Source organism: Barbatula barbatula (assembly GCF_947034865.1).
Source record: "Barbatula barbatula genome assembly, chromosome: 18".
Lineage (NCBI taxonomy): Eukaryota > Metazoa > Chordata > Actinopteri > Cypriniformes > Nemacheilidae > Barbatula > Barbatula barbatula.
Genome location: NC_136781.1, coordinates 5,970,625 through 5,991,235, shown reverse-complemented (window position 1 = coordinate 5,991,235; position 20,611 = coordinate 5,970,625). Strand labels below are relative to the sequence as shown.

Genomic DNA, 20,611 nt, shown 5'->3' with positions numbered 1-20,611 from the left:
GCCTCTTCGCCAACAACATGTTTTAAATCGGTTTATCAGCACACTAACATGTGTTAACTAATGAACGCTAAAGCTTGCAAAATGACACAACAGACAAACGCACAAACTTGAATAAAATTCATTTATTTTAGATTCCGGTTCTAAACTATTAACAACACAATGTCGGTGAGCTGATGCAAAACTGGTGCAACTCTTCTGTTTATGTCGTACCATCTACAGTATGTAAATAATGCTGGGTATTATTTCACACCTGCTCTACTGAGACTTATGAATCAGCTTAAAAATGTCAGATGCTCATCATCAAACTTGAACTTTAATAGCACTTTAATAGCAGGGACAAATGGAAGAAGAGAGAATTATTATGCAACGACAGACTAGGGCACAGAAAGATCTTTTCTATTTAGAAAGTTTCATGAGTGCCAAGATTTCATTCAGTGCATTTTAGATGTCAAAAATGATTCTATTAGTCACCTATTAGAGAGCTCTTTTTATGAGGAACCAACTAGATCATACTATATGAAGAAAGAAAGCTCCGATGTGGCTTTTATAAGAAATGTCTCAATTTGACGTTTTTAGCCTTTAATCAGCCTTGGAGGATTTGCTGGTCTTAGCTGGTTCCCGCAGGTTTACCTGAAATGCAACTGACAAATTCCAAAAACACCCCTTAAAGGGATAGTTCACCCAAAAATGAAATGTACTCAACCTTAAGTTGTTCCAAACCTTTGAACACAAAGAAAGATATACATATAAGAATGTTAGAAACAGAGATTCCTTGGGCACCATTGACTACCATTTAAATGGCTGTTGAAGGCCATTTGAAGGCTGTTGAACAGAAAATATTTATACAATAATTATTTATGCTTTGGTATTTAATGGTGCCACCGAAATCTTCAGAATATCTTTCTTTGTGTTCAAACAAACAACAAAATGTATACAGGTTTGGAACAACCTGAGGGTTAGTAATTCATGACAGAATTTTCATTTTGGGGTGAGCTACCCCTTTCATGATTTATAAGTTCTTGGTTACAGTTTCAGTTTACATAAAGCAACCTGCAATTGTGTATTACAAACATAGATGGGGATACACAGTCAAAAGCTACTGCTTGTAGCTTAAATGTACATGTTCTTTTGTTAAAAGAGCAGAATAGTTGTTAAATTTAATCTCAGTTTGTACAAGGTCACTGAGATATGCGTTGCCCGTGGTGTATTTATCATTGATCATGCTGAATCATGGCCTCTTGTTTCTGTGCAACAGAGCATGTTGTGCATTATCACTAGCATTGACCTCTGAGAGCGATCTGATACGCTCAAGATTGGGAAGTTAATATGTTTGTGTAACCCCACACCGCTGGACCTCTGAATGGGACCCACACGGCGGGCCTCTGAATGGGAGGCGTGGGGCTATGAGGTTGTCTCCGGTGAGCTTTTCTCTTTGAGGAGTGACCTTTCAGATTTGGAATCATTGGGAATCATGTCATGTGCATGTTGTTGCAATCTCTGTCATCATTCACTGCTTAGTGATTAATGTCAACAATGTAACCACGCTGAAATCACGCTCATCTATGGATTTCTGTTTCATGCGAGTCTTGTTTGGCATGATTTCATGATAAAAGATGTGTATTATGTAAGAAATCATTGACAACGAACCATTGAATTGTTGAAAATGAACCCAAGTGGTAATGCAGTACACCTCGGGTGTGCATTGCTTTTCAATAGTGTGATGGTCTGAAGCCTAGTTTTCTGCAATGATCTTATTGTACTCTAAGTCCTTACTACTTTCTTATAGCCTTGATTCAGTATCCTGCTTAGAAACAGACCAAGCTACCCTTAATGGTTTAAAAGTTTCATCCAATCTGTCTTTACTAGTCCGAAAGTGTCACTTTCAAACTACCAAGACCGGCTTGGGCTATTTAAAAGCAGCCACTGTAGCAATAAGATCCTGTGTGTTTGTGTGTGTGCGTGATAGAAAGAAATAGAGTATGTTTGTTTCTACTAGTGTCTATGAAGTGTTCAGATGCAAATCCCTCTAAATCTGTTAGTTTGTATAGTTTAAAGTAAAACATGCGGTTTCCCTTTGTTATTTTATATTTTTCTAGTTCTCATGCTATAGGAGATTGTTTTGTTGAATGTTTTAATAATTCATTATCGAACTGTTATGCAGTTAACCTGGCTTTACTTCATAGCCCTAAAAATCAATCGTTGCCTTGAAACTTTAGTGAGTTGGTCAGAAACAAGCGTTCAGAGTTCTTTATGTACCTTGGGTACTGTATTATAATGGTGTGTCACCAGCCTCTGGTTAAAGCTTGTTTTAGTCTTTCATCAGTTTTTGTGTTATTGAACTAGCACCTGCTTTTAGCCAGTTTTATGAGCTGTAAATGTGCACATCTATACCTAGAATGAAAGAAAGACACTGTTTTAGCCTCTATCTGACAGTGATGCGTGCAACACTTTTTAACAGATCCCGTCTTATGGTTTGCTGTGATTAAGACAATAAAGAAACAAATGTCACTTAATTATGACATAACAAGCAATATTTGGAAATCATTGGGTTTCTTACCGACACACTAATGTAGAATTATATAAATGTATAAATTAATATTGCTTTGTTACTTGGTAATTCTACACAGATTCTGTTAGCCTGCTTACACAAAGCTCTTGATAAATTTGCGTATTGGCCAAAATATTGCAAAAGCATATGAATATTACATTGAAAACAATCACATGTAGATTTTGCCATATATCCATCTAAACTGGAGGTCAGAAAATACATGAAATTCACCAGCACACAGTGTGATGGCTCGATCTTTTTGAGCTTAAAAATAAAATCAAATTTTGTACTGAACAGGCTGTGTATTTTTTGCCAATTCTTTCTTCTGCATCAGCCCACACATCAAATATCAGAGTATAGCTATTGGTTTCTATAAGCAGAGGTAAGATTGATACCTGTAGGGCCTTTAATCTTAGGCTTGATTGCGCCGTATACGTCGACAGGCCGAGTGAAATGATGGAATCCAGCGCTGGATGTCCCACTGACACTCAGTATATGCAGTGATTATGCAGATGGCATGCCGATCAGATTCTGGTCTCTGACTAGCACAGCAAACAGGTCACCTTGTTCAGACACCTGATATTACAATGTCTCTCACAAATTATAATGGAGCATGATTTTTAGAGCTGTAGACATGCTATCTGTTTGTTATATAGTATTTAGTTCAATATATTACCGAAGAACCTTTCACAATATTGCATTGTTGCAAAACAGCTTTACAGTTAATGCATATTAGTTCAGGCAGTAGACACACAAGAATGAAGAAATTATAGAAATAAGGAAAAATAAATCATAGGTCACATGAGAATTATGAAATGAAGTTCAAAAGTCTAGAATCACTTGTTTATTCATTATTAATATTTGTTTCATATTTTGAGAACAATAATGTGAAGATGCCATGTTATATGTGTGTGTCTTTGGTGTTTTAGTGGCTACATTTACCTTGAATTTGCAGAATTGGCATTTTATTAAATAAAATGTTCATAATTTTATTGAAAACAAAACAAAATTTTGGGAAACAAACTGTACATTGTATATTATTTTAGATGATTAATATCATTTTGTATAACATAAAGTAGCATAAGAGAGATTTATCATTGTTTTGTTTTTTTAATTATTTAGCTAAGTCACACCAAAGGACACATGTGTGGTTTATTTGTAGGCTATAAGCAAATGGCTTTAGATGAAATGACTTCTGTTAAGTGATTGTAAACTTTTGAGCTGTAGTGCATGTAAAATCCAATAAATCCTTAAATTTAAATATCAATAAATAAATACATATCTTTCTCATAGGGTGTATCAATCAGTATAAGTTTGTGTGCACCGCATCTCTGGGGCAAGTTTGGTTGTATCTACAATTTGGTTGTCTCAAAAAACTACTTTAATTTATTTTTGCATTTTTCATTTACCTGTGTTATGGCCAGAACATGTTTACAAGCTGTTTTAAAGCCCTCCGTGCAAAAACACTTACAGTATATCTTGCCTCCAACGCTTTCTATTTTGGTTTCAAACATAGAATGACATCCCATTCTTCTTGAACATCTGACATGAAGTCTTGTCAAAGCGACTGAAAGCACTCAACCAAAGCTCATGACGAATGCTGAGACGTTTATCTCTATCGAATAGAATCGTGTCAGTCCTCCTACCACTGCATGTTCTCCATCCCCGTTTTATTTCATAGTCCATTTTTCCAACTCGGAGTATTCAGTCAGGTGTGATGCTAATATAATAAGGAGGAGGTCTGCGGGGCTTAGTATGCTAACAAATCTCTTTTAAGTGCCCGTTGTGAGAAGATATAAAAAGATGAACAAACTAAATGAAGTGTGGTTATTGATTGTCATTTTACTGACCATTGTCACTGTAGGCTTTCTGAACTCAGCATTTACTTGTCAGTTACAAAAGCTCATTGTGAAATTACATTAAGAATCCAGTGTGATGTGAATACGGAAATCTTCGTTCTTGTACAAGCTAAAAAAACCACACACACGCACATTAGAAGATGTGGTGAGCAAATTAGGCTAAAATGTGAATTTAGTTAAAAGCAAATGTAGACATCTGTTAGCATGCGTTTGAAGGGCACAGGGAGCATAAACTTTTCAGTGTGAACATGGAATTTTTTATGGATGCAGTGTTGAATATATTTGACATTTTGGCATCAGGTATCGTGCGAGACGTACAGAGAGAGCGAGGTGATATATGCATACAAAAGGCAGGGGCATTCTACAAACAAGGTCACATCTGAATTACAAGAAAGCTTTCAAATGTGATCTGAATTTGCCTTCGTCATTTGCTCTTCTCTTGATTTTTTTGTCAGATCTTGGCACCTGGCCTTTTTTTGTTTCTTTTCGCGTTGCTTTGTGTTTTTCTGCTCTGTGTCACAGCCTCACCTGTCACATCTTGGCATGTCGATAATTTGTAAAAACATCTATAAAATCTCCCCTTGCATTTAAATAAAGATTGTGGATGTCTATAGCTAGATACGCGATCCAGCTTTACAGAGGGGGATTTGTTTAATAGCCTGCGTTCTGCTGAATAAGCCTTCGGCCTTCAGGATAGCTGAGGCTATTCTCTTAGCAATGACATAGCTGCCACCCATGATTTTTAACCTGCCATTTTTGTGCTTAGCTAAGCAGTATGTGTGCTCATTTAGTTCAACTTCCCCAAGGTGGAGGTTTATCTCAATCTTTGATGAGCCCTCCAGAGAATGAACAGTTGCCTGTATAGCAAACTACAGTAAAACAACATCAGGTTCGACAACGAAATACCGTCATTGTTATCATTGTTATTAATCTTGAAATATACCACTTGACTTGACTGTAGCCTACTAAAAGCTATGAATGAAGTCTTTGTTTATTTGCATTCACTTCCAGTCTAATTCGAGATTCTCACATTGCAACCTGTTATTGAGGTTGGATATATTTTCATTTGATTTTATTAAACCTATAAGTTTATTTATCCAAGCACAATTTCACCCCTACAATACTAGTGTGTCATGAACTGCCCCAGCTATAACAGATGCTCCAGAATTGAATATAGATTCAAGTGAGCCAGACAGGCTGCCTGATGAATCTCAATTTCCCGGTGACCATATTTCACGGCTGCCTCAGTCTCATGAGTGAGAAAGAGAGAAAAGGAAAGAGGAAAGCAATACTGCCGTTCTGTAGAGGTGAGAAGATTACAGTCTGAGTATGACACACATTCAAATGAGGCTGACTGACAATGACTGACTGGCTAACTCACTATATTTACAAATGGGGTTAGTTTTCTAATGGCAAGGACATTTTTATATTGAAAGCAAATTTGTTTTAGTTTTTTGATTCAATATCTACACATATCCTGACAATATGACACTAAATAATTCGTCTTTTATTTTTAACTTTTAAAGAATCAACATGTTTTAAGCTGAAATAGTTACATTCACAAAATGTTGCAAAAACTAAACTTAGGATCTACAGTATACACATTGACTTGACTGATAGTTTACCCAAAAATGAAAATTCTGTCTCACCCTTTTGTCTTTTCAAACCTTAATGACTTTCTCTCTTCTGCAGAACAAAACAGAATGTTGGTAACCAAACAACGGCGGTGCACACTTACTTCTATTGAAGAGCCACAAAGCCAATGCAAGTCAATGTGTACTGCCTTTGTTTGGTTACCAATATTCTTCGAAATATCTTCTTTTGTGCATCTTCAGCATTTAAGATAGCATGTAAACATTAAGGTTTGTGAAAAGCAATGTTGTATATAACCAACAACTGTTATATGAGCTCTGGTATTGATGTAAAAAGGCCCTAAAAGCCAATCTAAGAAAACTTGATCAATAACCACCAGATCAATAAGAGAGAAGTTTTTAACAGGCAGATGAAGACCAGCGAGCACTACATATTTCAGAGCTTTACACTAATAACATCAATAAATGTTCCCGATCAATCTTAGTTGAGGCCAAATGTCACTTTTTCAACAAATTCGTTCAATTGCTTCCCACTGTTGTATTATGCAAACAAATTAAACTGTCATTATCGGACTTAAACGTGGAGGTGATTTATGCACTTTCCATCTTAGTGAATCTATACTTACACAGAATGACCTCATGTCTCATGTTCTTTCCTGTTAAAGTATGCAGTAGTTTATAATGAACGGTTTGTAGTTATTTTGGTCTGCGAAGAGGAACATGTGTCTTACAATTTACGAATCGCTAACGGAGAGGATGGAGACAAAGGTGACATGTTGATATGGCTCAGTACAGGGATTTGATCCTAATTAGTCCACAGCAAAGACACCAATGCTCTGTATCTCATCCCATGGCTAAACTCATCCTTAACAAGCTCATTATGCTCATGCGATGACCTCTCTAAAAGGGAAACAGCCCTGACATCTCAAAGAATAGTTTGATATATCTTAAAGCATATAAACTTGCTCAGATTTCGTTTTTTAATAAAAACTAATTTGTGAATTGGACTGAGATGCACATTGAACACCTTAATGTTGCTGCTTAGACTTTGAGGCTTAAAGTACAAAAATATAGCAGCTCTTATATTCAACATGGTGTGCAACACAATACATACAAGCACGCTATTTCTCTTTGATTCTTAATGAAGTCATGTTTTGCTCTGCTGCCGGCAGAAACAGTGAGGTTTAGACATAGTGAGGAACCAAGTCAAGTCAACAATACTTTATTCTGTTTTAATGTCAGAATTATGTTATACCCTACCTAGTTTATTGTAATACTGCAGGCTACTTTGTCCACAAAACCCAACTGCTTTTGCATTACTTCAGATTTGATGGATTATACAATGTACATTATACATTACATTAAACATATTTATGATTAACTTCATTTTCATATTTGAACGAGAACTTAGTGTTATCAATTAATACTATTATCATTATTAGTGTACCGCAGTGTGGATTTAATGAACTGACCACATAGTTTGTGCGGGTCATACTGTACCGTGAACCACGTGATCACTGTAAACAGTATAATAAGCCCCATCAGTGTGTATAGACAACAGAACAGCTCACTTTCAAGCAGAAAGCACACGAAGACTAGTTTAAGTGAAACCAGTCTTAAGAATCGCACAAAGCCACGTTTTCAATTTAGATTCGATTCGCAGAACCATACCATGCAAGTGTTATGCTAAAATCTATGGCTGTTTCTCTCTTTTCTTTCCATCCTTTGTTTTTGGGTAAGACATTTTTTCTTTGTTTGTTTGATTGTGGGTGCACTGGTTTGATGAGTGCTTTTAGTGCCTTAAGATCTTGTTGTCTTGGGCTATGCTGCACTGGGGCCGAGGGGTAAGACAGCGCTCTATGAGATAATGAGAACAGACACAGTACATGTGTCTGTGTGCGTTGCCATTTCTCATTTACCCAACATGAGCCTGGCAAACCAGAAAAAAGCAGAGGAAGGGAAAAGCGGAGAGAAATTGGATAAGACGGCCAGGGTCTTAAAATGAAAGATGAAACACTGAAAACATAAGATGAAAGGTGTGCACGCTGAATGAGCGTAGAAACAGTGAAAAGGCAAAAGACAGAGAGAGTGGGAGAGAGATTTATGCACAACGCTAGAGCTAAAAAAAGAAAAAAACAAGCAAGATAACATCATTCTTTCCCATAAGTGCTTATAATTTAGTGTGTCTTTAATTATTTTAATATTCATTCAATAACATGTGTACCTCTATATGAAACCTCAATAACTCATCCAAACCTTTTTAACAATTTTACATTATGCATATACTCTTATTTGCATTGTTTTTGAATTGGGGAAAAATAAAAGCAAAGGTCACGAGCAAGGACCTTTTTCTAGATGTTATGCTAAATGCTTTTCTTTAACTTTATGTAATCCAGACCCCCTCAGGAGCAATATGACATTGAGCCTCGACTCCAGCTGCGAGATATATCCTACATGCTAACAAAAGCTACTCCAGGCCACACTTTATTCCACTAGAATCTCATTTGACACTCGGTAACTACTGTAGCCATGCTAATAAAATGTGATTAAACTCAAGAGGACGGAATCTCCCTTTTTAAAAATGTCACATTATATCAGAGCCGTTTATATTAAACACCCGATTTAAGTGTTTAACCCTTTGTTTGTATTTGGCTGTTGGGAGCATCCGTCCGCTACACCCTGCCCATCCTCTGTCACCCCTGGCACCCATTGGAATTCACATTCGTATCAGAGCACTCGATCTACTAATTGGCACAATGATGAGATTAATTGGTGTGTTGTTATCCAAGAGGCCCCAGGTTGATTCACAGCAAAGGGTAAATCAAACATGAACTGAAGACTAATCAAGCAGATGAGATTGAAAAGGATTTAGCAACATGTCCATCTGGGTAGAATAATTGGATGAGATGGATAACACTGTGGCCATTGGTCAATGAGAGGACAGACCAGTGTTTAACAGATACCAGCGTCCATGCCTTTCATAAACCTCTCTAGTGCTGTGGTCCTAGTCTTTGCTACGAGTATGTTGAAAAGTATGCAAAACCTAAACAGAAAAACACTGATTTTAAACTTTGTTTTGTTAAAGAAGATGAGAAAATGACACTTACGGACGAAGTTACTAAAGACAAGCAGGGAAAATTAGCGCTGGTGGACACAGAAGTTTTTGCAAACTGTTTGGAAGGAGAGTATTTAAATGAATCTCGCAACAAGATTTTACAAAGGTTCGCTTTGTACTAGTATTTGCGGCTTTATTTATGGCCCAAAAAAAACCATGTGCGCTGCCCTCAGTAGATTACGTTGGTCATCATGAGAATGAGATATTGCGCCTGTGTTTTTTAATGAGCACCCTGTTAGTAAATCACCACGTAAAATGTTCACTCCCATCTGCAATTTTTTTAATGATGCCCTCACGCCATTCTGTTTAGTAAATCTGGCCCTTAATCATATTAGAGCATATATATAAAGAAATTAAGTTCAGTCTTTCCAGTAAGTTCATTCAGAGAATGTACCCAGGTGCCTTTGTGAACGCTTCTCAATGCTTTCTTTTGAATAGCTGAAAAAAAGAAAAACTCCATCTATCAAGGATAAAGCTAAGTGGTTGCATGACGAACCAGATAACGTCTAAGACAACCTTTCCGAACGGTGATGAATGTAAACTCTTAAAAGTTGCACACTCTCAACCAAGCATCTCCCATATAAAAACATCATTTTCTTGTTTTCAGGAGAAACCATTTCATGCCGGAGCGCCCAGGATAACAATACTAGATTTATTACACTAATGTATTATCACTGATGATGCGTATGAGGAGGGTTTAAATTTGGTCTTCCTCCGTCTGTGGTCCTTTAAATGGACGGATAGACAGGAAGCTTAAGGGAACAGGAGAGGGAAAGCACGCATTGTCATTGCTCCTTATGCAGGTTGAGCTGTCCTACTTTATCGTAACACCACCAGGCATGAATCAATATGGAGGGTTTCTCGGGTTCTGCTTTAGAAATCTTTTCATATGCCATTATGTATGGAGAGCATAAACAAGACGGCCCTATGAGATAATCAAAGGCGATACGCAGAACCTTGAGGAATCATTTCACCCAGTTCCCCGTCTTCCATAGCAAAGCCATTGATATTCTCTGGTCGTCTTGATCTCAGGCACCGAGCATAACGACAGGATCCGGGGATAAATGATCAAACAGGAGGATAGCTATTGTCCTTGAACTGCTTAATGGGCTACTAATAGCACTCAGTGTCAAGACTGATTTTACAAGAGAGTCCAGAAACAAACTTTCTCCCGCTTTCTTTTTTCCCATTACTGGAGTCGCCTTCTTCGTGTTCCACAGCTTTCATTAGCAATTCAGGACTGGTGTTTGCATAATTACCTTGCCTCTGTCTACTGCCAGGCCTGTATAGAGACACTCATTAGTGTCCTTTACAGACAGAAAAAGAAAGAGAGAGAGGGGGAAATACTGTCAGAATAAAGTGATTTCCACAAGGCGGAGAGCAGGAGTCGAGCGGGATTGGGATATAGACATTCCGAATCCTCGCTGTGAGCTCGTGGGGTTATAAGTAAAAAGAACAATGTCATATGTCATCGAGGGGCATTCTGCATAGTGCAAGGGTGGATAGAGGAAGTGAAAAGGTAAAGCCTCTTTTTTCATGTCAGGCTTTGTACATATTACATGATATTGATTCTGCCAAAGTTTCATTGTGGTTTGAGCCATAGTTTGCTGGAAGAGCATATGAAACCCGAGCTCTAGAGATTACGGGTAAACCCAGAGCTCGCGGACGGCATTGAAACTAATAACATACTGGGTTGCATGGTTACTGGTTCACATGTATAAGGATGTTTAGTGAGGTTCTCCAGGTAATTGACTGCATGTTTGTTTTGTTTACTCCCTAATTACAGGTTGTTTTTTGTCTGCTTTGTCTCTGTTCTGGATTTAATTGTCTTGTTTTGTCCTTTCTTGCAGATTTAAACGCCAAACCCTGAGGAGAAGGCCCTCGTGTAGAAAAGGAAAAAACATGGCCAATGGGAAGATCCCTTCTACATGTGGTGAGTACATCGGATGGTTTTTTCTGCATAGCTCAGATAAATGAAATAAGCACGTAGAATTTATTCGGAACATGCACAAACAAACTAATCTATCTATATTTAAACAGCATTTCCATTTTAAAGCGTTTGAAGTCTCGGCGGACTGATGTTCAAAGATGTATATTTGCCGTCCATAAGCCCTGCGTACACACATGCATAAATATACAGACGCATGCTTGTATGACACAGAGTTGATGTAGATTTATTTACCCAAATGCTTCCAAAAGCATAGGAAAGCAGGATAATAATTCAGGAACAGTTAAAATAAGGAGTCATGCATCAAAGCAGGTCCGGGGCCCTCAAGATGCATTAGGTCTCTGTAATGGGTTCTTGCGAGGTGCAGCAATAACGGTCAGAATCTGGGTGAAAATATTGATTATCACACTACCTGCTCTAACACACCATCATTTCTCTTCATGCACAAATAATGGAGAGACAAATTGTTGGATCTATTATGCCCGGAGAACCTGAAGCAAAGTGAAAGACTTCTTTTTTTTTATTTATAAGTGATATAAACAATCACTATACTTATACTATACAAACAAATCAACATGCCACTAAACATAATGTATGAGACGATTAAATCCGAATGCTGGATGAACTTCCTCAAACTATACCTCTTTAGATTTGAGAGAACAAGGGTTGAAGATGTGGTCATCCCTGGACAGCATGCTACTACACAGACTTTCCTTTTCTTTAAGTGTCACTATATATCCCTCGTGTTTTGAGCGTGGTCTGGTTAGTTTTCACTTTCGCTCATGCCTCAAAACCATTCAGCATGCAGCCTGCGGGGTAAAAGAACAAAATTTGCTGTGATTCACATTGTTTGGGTCCACATCTATTTGACCTTCCTGTGTGTTTTGATGAGTGATATTCATAATAAGATCCAACCTTATGTTGTTTCCACGTTCGTGTTGTATTTTGTAACGGGTGGGGTCAGGAAAGGACACGTGCGGTGGTCGGGCATAAATTTGTCAGTGCCAGCAGGGGTCAGTTGCAGTAGCACATGGAGGGGCCTGCGTAACAGTAGAGCATTGGAGTTAGGGGAAACACACACAAATAAATGTAGGATAGTTATGCACCAATCGTCTGAGTTAAAAACTCTACATGTGATTACTCTTTTTTTTACCTCACCCTGGAACATTTTCTTCTCACTTGAACATTCTGCTAATGTGTGGCATTATTGCTATCCCAGTGTCCCACAATGGAGGCATTTTTATTTGCTGATGTAATATTTAATTTGTCTATTTGAGGAGATATTTTTGTTACATATGGGATGTGTTGCTGTGTGTCATACTTTCTTTCCTATTCACAATCTACACTTTCATCTTGGTGCTGAAGTTACAATATGTTGCATCAGAGAAGGAACAATTGACCATTTCTTTCTTTCTTTTTTCTTTCTATCTTTTTATGTGGTCCAGAACTTAATAAGGGCTCTTCTAACACCAGCAGTGTTCTCATGTGAACCGAATGTCAATTATGGGCTTTGATGATTAATAGAAATTAGGAATAATGTCTTTCCCTGTAATCCTCAATCTCAAAATATAGAAGATGTTATTTAGTAGAAATCTATGCAATGTTCATATTTAGCAAAAACATTGAGATGCCCACATCAAAATACATTTACAAAAGTGATTTTATGTCCATAGAAAGCACATTTAATGTAGGTAAAATGCCTACTTTATGGTTCCAGCTAAGCTTTTGGTTGTCAAAATTTGGTTGAAAAAACATTTTCATTCAGTTTAACACAATATTATTGTACAAATTCAAACAACAAGCTTATTCTGACTTGTATTTATTAAAATAAATTAAAGAAAAATGGCGCAAATTACATTTTATTGTCGTCTAGGATGGTGGCAAATGTAAAAGAAATGTAAAATTACAACTAATTAGCATTTGGGGTGAAATGAATAACTCGTTTAATATGTCATAAATTGATTTTTATTATAAATATGCCTGACAAGATTGTTACACTGAATGACATTTATGTGGGCGTCTTCTGTAAATCAGGGAAAACAATGCAATTCAATTAAACAGAAACCTTTCTCTTTTTTTGAACAACAACAATTTAAAGCAGAATTACACTTATTATTTATATCCTTAAACCCTTTTTCATCTGTGACCCATATATAACTCTGTGCCTAACGTTGTGTGTGTGTGTACGTGTGTGCGTGCATTAGTGCATGCGTGTGATGCTGAATCCAGAGCGTGAGTAGATACAATATGTCTGTGTGATACGTGTATCCACATGTATAACATTTGCATAAACACAAACAGAGATGCATTTCTAAATATCACAGCCATTTGTCACATTTAACACAAATCAGCTTTACTTAATGTTTAATCGACAGAGCAGAGGGAGAATATAGCGGTCTACTAATTTTGTGACCATTGGATATTAAATGTGGAGAGGTAAAACAATGTGTCTGTTTTGGAACGAAATGTAGTGCTTTGAACAGGATATAATGAGCATCAAATATCCCTTCGGCTATCGTGCGGCTTACATTTACGATCAATTTTATCGTTTGAGTACATCACACATCTTCCATTCTAGACTTTCTGTTGAAGATCAAAAATGGACTCATGCTGAATATCACTTGAACCCACTTCGATGCAGTAATGCTCTCTTCACCTTTGCATACAACATTACTGAAATATTCAGCGAAAGATATTTGGAAGAATGCATTGACTACCATAGTAGAAAAACTGCTTTATACATGTCTTTGTTCTGTTTGAGAATGTAGGAAAGCAAACAGTCCTGGGGCATTTTTGACAACCATTGGATTTGGTATCCATCATTCTTCCAATATCTTTCTCTGTGTTTATCAGAACAAATAAATGTATACAGTTTTACATTTAAGTCATCAAGTTAAAGGAAGACTTTCTGGCGCAGGACAAGGGAAGCATTTTCGTGACATCACTCGCATGTAATTAATATGAAACGCGTGATCCTGTCAGCAAAACAGTGTGAAACAAATGTCTCAGGCAATTCACAGGCATGTAGTTATTCAAAATGAGAAGGTATAGTTTGTAAGTTTCTCAAGTGTTAAGTCACTACAAGGGTAGAACATGAGTTATTTAGATAGTCATAAGCATTGAAACTGGGTCTTTTCCAGTATCATTTGGTATAGCATGTACCGCACATGTAAATGAGTGAGAAATAGGGGAGAGATTCCGTGTAAATGGACATGCAGGGAATATTAAGTTGTTAGTTCTTCTGAGAGAGTAAAAAAATAAGTGAGAGATTTCGGAAGACTTCAGAGGACGTAAAGAGGAGCGTATCATCCACCGCTCCTATTGTACTTTAATACAGCAAAGTGTCAACACCACCTCTCGACAGCAGTCAACAACACTCTCCGCGCAGTCTGAGGCTTCTGTTGCAATTTAATTAGACCAGATGAGTCCTGTTCAGCCAAACACTCATTCATCGGGGACAGCCAAAATGTCAGCCACCATCTTGCACACTTTTAATTAAAAGAAATGCGAGCTGTATTGTATGCAGCCGTGACTTGTTTTGCTTGGGTTGTTTTGCTGTCTTCAGTTAATTGCTATTAAAAGATTACATGAGACCAGACAGACCAGATTACTTCTAATTCTATGTCCAGGATGAAATAGTTGACATTCTTTTTGACATTCGGGCTCTGTGATGCGAGATGTCAGTTTCAACAGAGCCTTGTGAATAATTTAAGCTTTGCTTGACGCAAGCGATTGACTACATGGCTGCGTAACAGTTTTTCTTCATAATAGTGTACAGATTAACAACCAAGACATCTGATCAGGAGTTAAATTGAAGGGATACTCGACCAAAAACACTAAATTCTGTCATGAATTATTCACCCTCAAGTTGTTCCAAACCTGTTGAAATTGATTTGGTCTGTTGAACACAAAGAATAATATTTAAAAGAATGTTAGCAACTGAGATTTCTGGAATAGTCAAAAAATTGTAATCAAAAGTACCCCAAAACGATTTATTTTCTTAAATTCTTCAAATGATCTACTAAAATTCTACTATTGTAGTCAATTGTGGCCCAGAAATCTCAGTTGTTAACATTTTTTCAAATTTGTTTCTTTGTGTTCAACCAAACTAGAACATGTATATAGGTTAAGAACCACTTGGGGATGAGTCATTTGTGATAGAATTGTCATTTTTGGGTGGACTTTCCCTTTAAATCATGTAAAAAAATCTTATTGGTTTATAGTCTAATGTTTCCACAGGAGATATATGCTGCGTTAGTTTATTCAGTCATTGAGTGATTTTGATATGTGCATTTTGAAAGCCAATTTGTTTATTGAAGGATTTCACTTAAATCGATGAAAACAATGTCTTTTAGAGGACCAGAAGAAAACACAGAATCATAAGTGTGTTGCTACTGCATGCAACTAGTGAGAATATATGTCCTTAAAGGGACAGTTCATCGATGTGAAAAATCTGTCATCATTTACTCACCCTCAGGTTGTTTCAAACCTGTAAAAATGTATTTGTTCAAATGAACACAGGGAATGATATTCGGAAGAATGAAGCAATTTTCAGTTCTTTGACTTCACCCACTGCCATAGTAGGTAAAAATACATGTATTTTTTTGTTCTGTTGAACACATTTAAATGATATCTTTTGAAGAGTTTGGAAAACAAATAGTTCTTGCGAACCTTTGGCTACCATTCAATTATTCCTAACATGGTAGTCAATGATGTTCCGCAACTGAACATTTCTAACATTCATCCAAAAATCGTTCTCTTTGTTCATCGTATCAAAGTAATTTATACAAGTATGAAATTACATAAGGGTGAATAAATGATGACAGAATTTTCATTTTTGGGTTAACTGTCCCTTTAAACTGCCAAGTAAAGACAGCTTAAATTTTACTACACTTTTTACTAATATTATTCAAATATGTTACTTATAACAAACATGTCAAACCGGCCCCTGACATTGACAATAATGCTCCAAATATTTTGGCCTCAACAGACAGGAATACTGATATTAGAGTGTTGCCTGGGGTTACAGATTTTTAGCTTTAAGAAGTGTTAGCAGGGCTTGTTGAAATATTTCTGTTCCTCCTTTATTTTCCTTTCTTCCCTGCACCAGTTTGCTATTAGGACTCTAAACTGTGGAAGTTTGACCCACGAGGGGAGGTGTAACCTACTAAGAGTGTCCTGTTCTCCTGCTGCTTTACTCCTGCTACGTTTCCCTTCCTTTGTTTGTTCAGTGGAAATATGAGAATCCTAATTAAGCCCAGGCAGATAGGAGTCAGAGCGAGAGAGGCTCCTGTTGGCCAACTGTGAGCGGCTCTCCGCAAGCTTGGAATTAATGTTTTATTTATTTCTTGTTTATGATTTATTGATGTAGTGGTGTGTGCGAGTGTCTGCGCTGTGTGTTGGAAGAAGAGACAGCATTGTGTTGGATGGAACTGGGTCAGGTTTTTACTGGGCTTGTGTAATACATTATCAGTGCAGGCAAACATGCGTGCTTAAAGGGATATTTCACCACAAAATGAAAATGCTGTCATCATTTTCTCACCCTCTTATCATTTCAAACCTGGATGACTTTTTCTTCTGCAGAACACAAAAGAAGATATTTTGAAGAATGTTGGTAACCGAAAAACGGCGGTTCCCTTTGACTTGCATTTTGTTTCTGTACAATAGAAGTCAATGGGTACCACCGTTGTGAGAGTGTCTCATAGTTTACTCACCCTCATTCTATCCCAGACACATATGACACACATATCACAAGACATGTGAGAACCAATGAGATTGTTATCCACATGCCACCCAATGTATTTACATCTCAGTTCAATAAATAAGCTCAAACTAGTTATCATTGTCTCCCACAAATGTGTTGTTTTGCTTAAAAATACATAATTTGGATTGCTGTTATATGAATGGATGTATTTCTTGAGCTTCAATATTTCCAATGCAATATAAGAAGATCATTTTTAAATTGTTTGTTTGTGTTCAACTAAAGTGGTCAAGTCATGAGGGTGAGTAAATAATGCATTTTTATTTTCTCTTTTTCTTTAAATCAAAAGTCTGGTTATGAAACTATAACTATACTGTCACTCATACATACATTAACTGCATTTTAGTGATTATAACTGTGTGCGGACTGCAGGCGTGCACTTTTTTTCTGGTTCTCTCTCTCTCTCTCTCTCCCTCCCTCGCAGCAAATAAAGATGTCAGTGCTACGACAGGTGGCTTATACTGTATCTCTATGCATGGGGAGGGACGTGGAAATGCAGATCCAATGCTCTGTGGCGGCAGCTTGTGTAGCAGCGGGACAGAATCTCTTGGTTCCTTTTAGTCTCACCCTTTTAGCACACAGTCAGTCACTTCAAATATCACGGGACACACTGGATAGAGGGCGCAGCCCACCGTGAGCTCTCAGTCTCAGCAACACTGGCTGGATCACAGTGTGTGAATACCAGACTGCACGAGAGGGAGCAAAAATAAAGCGCAGATAAATTCAAATTTCATGGAATTTTACAGTGTATGGTCCCATGTTGGAGTTGGGAGAGGGAGGTTTTGAGATGGCTTTACACTCGCTGATCAAGGGAAGCATGCACGGGTTGAGTTTCCTGGGCTTAACCTCAGAATAATAGTTTGTTTCATGATATTTTCTTTACCTCTGTGTTTTCATTCCTGCTTAGGGCATCCGATTATATGTGCAGTTATGTTTTATAATGAAGATGTGTCAGACTTTTGTCTAACAGCAGAAATGAATTAGTGTTCCAATAGAAGCATGTTTAGCTGTTTAACTTATCCTGACACAAAGTAAAAACTTGAATTAATAAAACTGTATTCTAGTCTGAAGAGATTAAATTGACAGTCAAATTTCTGTCCTTTATATATACCTATATGATTTTCTTTATTCTGCAGAACTCAAAAGAAGATATTTGGAAGAATGTTGTTAACTGGCACCCATTCACTTGTACTGGTTTTGTGTCCATACAATACAGTTCAATGGTTGCCGGTGAGGTTTGGTTACCACCTTCACCCAAAACATCTTCTTTTGTGTTTTGCAGAAAGAAAGAAAGTCATATAGGTTTGAAAGGTTGAGTAAATCATGACAGAATTTTCATTTTTGGGTGAACCCCTTCATGGACCTGCTGGTTTTTTTTCAGTACGGATGAAAAACATCAGTTTTGGGCCATAGACATATGTGGCGACTCTAAAGCTATATTCATAACTATATTGTTTCCTGCTAACTTCTAAACAAACTTAAAAACCTCAATGACACGAAACGTTCATATAGTGGGAATCAGATGAAAAGTTATTTATTATTATTATTTTATTTTTACAAAGAACCGTTTCTGAACATTGACCATATACGAGGGTAAGTTTCAGCTTGAGTAACACTTAGATTAGAATAGATTTACTTACTGTAAAACATGACTCACAACACAACATTTCTTATAAACTGCATCACATTGTAATATTTGACCAAAACGTATAATCCGCAAAAAACAGCATGCATTCACAGGCGTCACTGCTAAGCCCTGCATATTTACTGACCCCAGAACTGCCCATGGAATCCTGAGAGAGTAATGCTACACACACATGCAAAGGGTCAGAAAAGCACACATACACCGTGGGAGACTCAGGCTTGACCTTTTGAAGTCTGTGGAGCAGAGAATGGTTAGTTCAGAGGCCTGAGGAGGACTAAACTCCCTGTAGCTCCGGGGAGAGGTGAAGATACAGTGTGGAGGTGGAGGACGAGGGCAGAAGTCTTTTGCTTTCATGAAGTCCACAGCATATTGTATAGTGTAATACACTTTAATACGCTTTAATACAGAGATTTAACTCCAATACAAAATGCAACACGAATACGATACGATACGACAGGAACAGATACGTATATGCTTATGTTCTTATGCTTATGTAATTCTGTGCCGCATGTAGCAGTGAGGTTGCGAATTGCAACAACGGCACACTCCACCCCTCCCTTTCGATGCATTATGGTGGCTGACACAGAATTAGGATGCCGTCACGTTTTCGGTTCTTTGCAGAAGGAAATAATGTATTTACTAATCATCGTTTGTCAGTTTAGGGCTACTGTAGAATCATCATTGGCGAATTCCATGCAAGGGGACCCGTGATGTAGATAAAAATAGCTCATTCTAAGGTAATAAAAACATAACACTTCATAATGTAAGGTCTTTATACACCTGTGAAGACGTGGTTATGTATATCATATTGCATTTATGTAAATACTGTAGATCCTCCAAATAATGACACATTGGACCTTTAAAACTAGATACACTTACATTATTCATAGTGACATTTTAGTTTATTCACTTTGACGGTTTAGGTTCAGCTCCAGTATTATTAACAGATTAACTTTGTAAACCACATAACATTTATTATAAGTTACATCATATTTCAATATTTATCAAAATGTATCCCAGGGAAATGAGAGCTGACATTAAATTAGTCTTGCCTTCAGTTGTTTTTTTCAGGGAGGTAAGATATATATTTTTGTTTTCAGGTTAATATATCTTGTGTTACATCTTGTTATATCTTACGTTAACATTTTGATATTTTTTTTCTCTAGATAAATTTGTAAAGACATTTCTCAAAAATGTATTTTTAGCAGCAGAGGCTGTTTTGAATTTGTCATGTTACTTTGCAGAAGAGTCCTGCTGGGTTAGTAGTCCGGTGTCTGCATCAGTTTTTGCTTGGCAAAAAGAAACTTTAAAGAAGCACACAAGCAGTGCTCGTAAGCACCCTCCTGAATCATAAAGTGAAAAAATAAGATGGTCTACGCTCTCATGGACATCACACTCACAGTGACTGTTGCGAGATCTCGAGACCATAAGTTCACATCAAATGCATCATTTGGGACAGGTTCCGATTAGGACTATGATGTCTTAGGGTCAAATTTGGGCCAGAGAGGGAGAGAGAAGCCGAAAATGACCCTATAACTCTCCCAGTGTTTGAGGGTTTAATTTTTCCTCATCTCTTCAGCGCTAAACCGGCATGATGAAAAAGGAAAGCTGGCGAACGTCAGATCTGACCCACAAAGATAAACGTGAAAATGGGGCCGTGTACGCCCGCCGCGACTCACTCGGGGGTGAAGCCCATCTGAAAAATGTTTCACAGCTGATGGCGTCAGTCCTTGGTGAAAACAGAAACAAATGTGGCATTTGGAAAATAGGCAGTAAATAAGAATCTAGCCAGTGTATGCGCGTGTGATTGGGGAGGGGGGAATTGCCCATTTGTCAGTTTGGATAAGGTCAGCATTTAAATCGTATGGCAACATTAATCGAATGCAAAGGGGAAGATGCCCTGCCAACTGCACCTAAAAGTGTAGCGGAAATCATCCGTGCCGCTAACAAACTCAAGCTCGGGGCTAAAGCTAGCGATTTCAGCGTGTCATCTGTATGCAGAAACCACAAAAATAGGACGTCTGTGACCATAAGAAATGAGATTGAAGGGTGACGTAAATCAGACTTGTTAATTTAGTCGTGGTGTGTCTTGTAGTGATTTGATGTACTACTGAAGTGTTTATTGTCTTAAGATTGTGAGTTT

At 37.5% G+C, this 20,611-nt stretch overlaps 1 protein-coding gene across 2 annotated transcripts in view; it reads left to right on the top strand.

Moving 5' to 3' along the window:
- The window catches only part of lingo2 (leucine rich repeat and Ig domain containing 2), a 190,232-nt gene that overhangs the window by 100,044 nt on the left and 69,577 nt on the right, over window positions 1-20,611 (top strand). For both annotated transcript variants that reach the window (XM_079479367.1, XM_079479366.1), the window contains exon 4: window positions 10,965-11,047. In XM_079479367.1, the coding sequence (XP_079335493.1) occupies window positions 11,024-11,047 (24 nt within the window). In that variant the 5' untranslated portion in view covers window positions 10,965-11,023. The remainder of the gene's footprint in view (window positions 1-10,964; window positions 11,048-20,611) is intronic.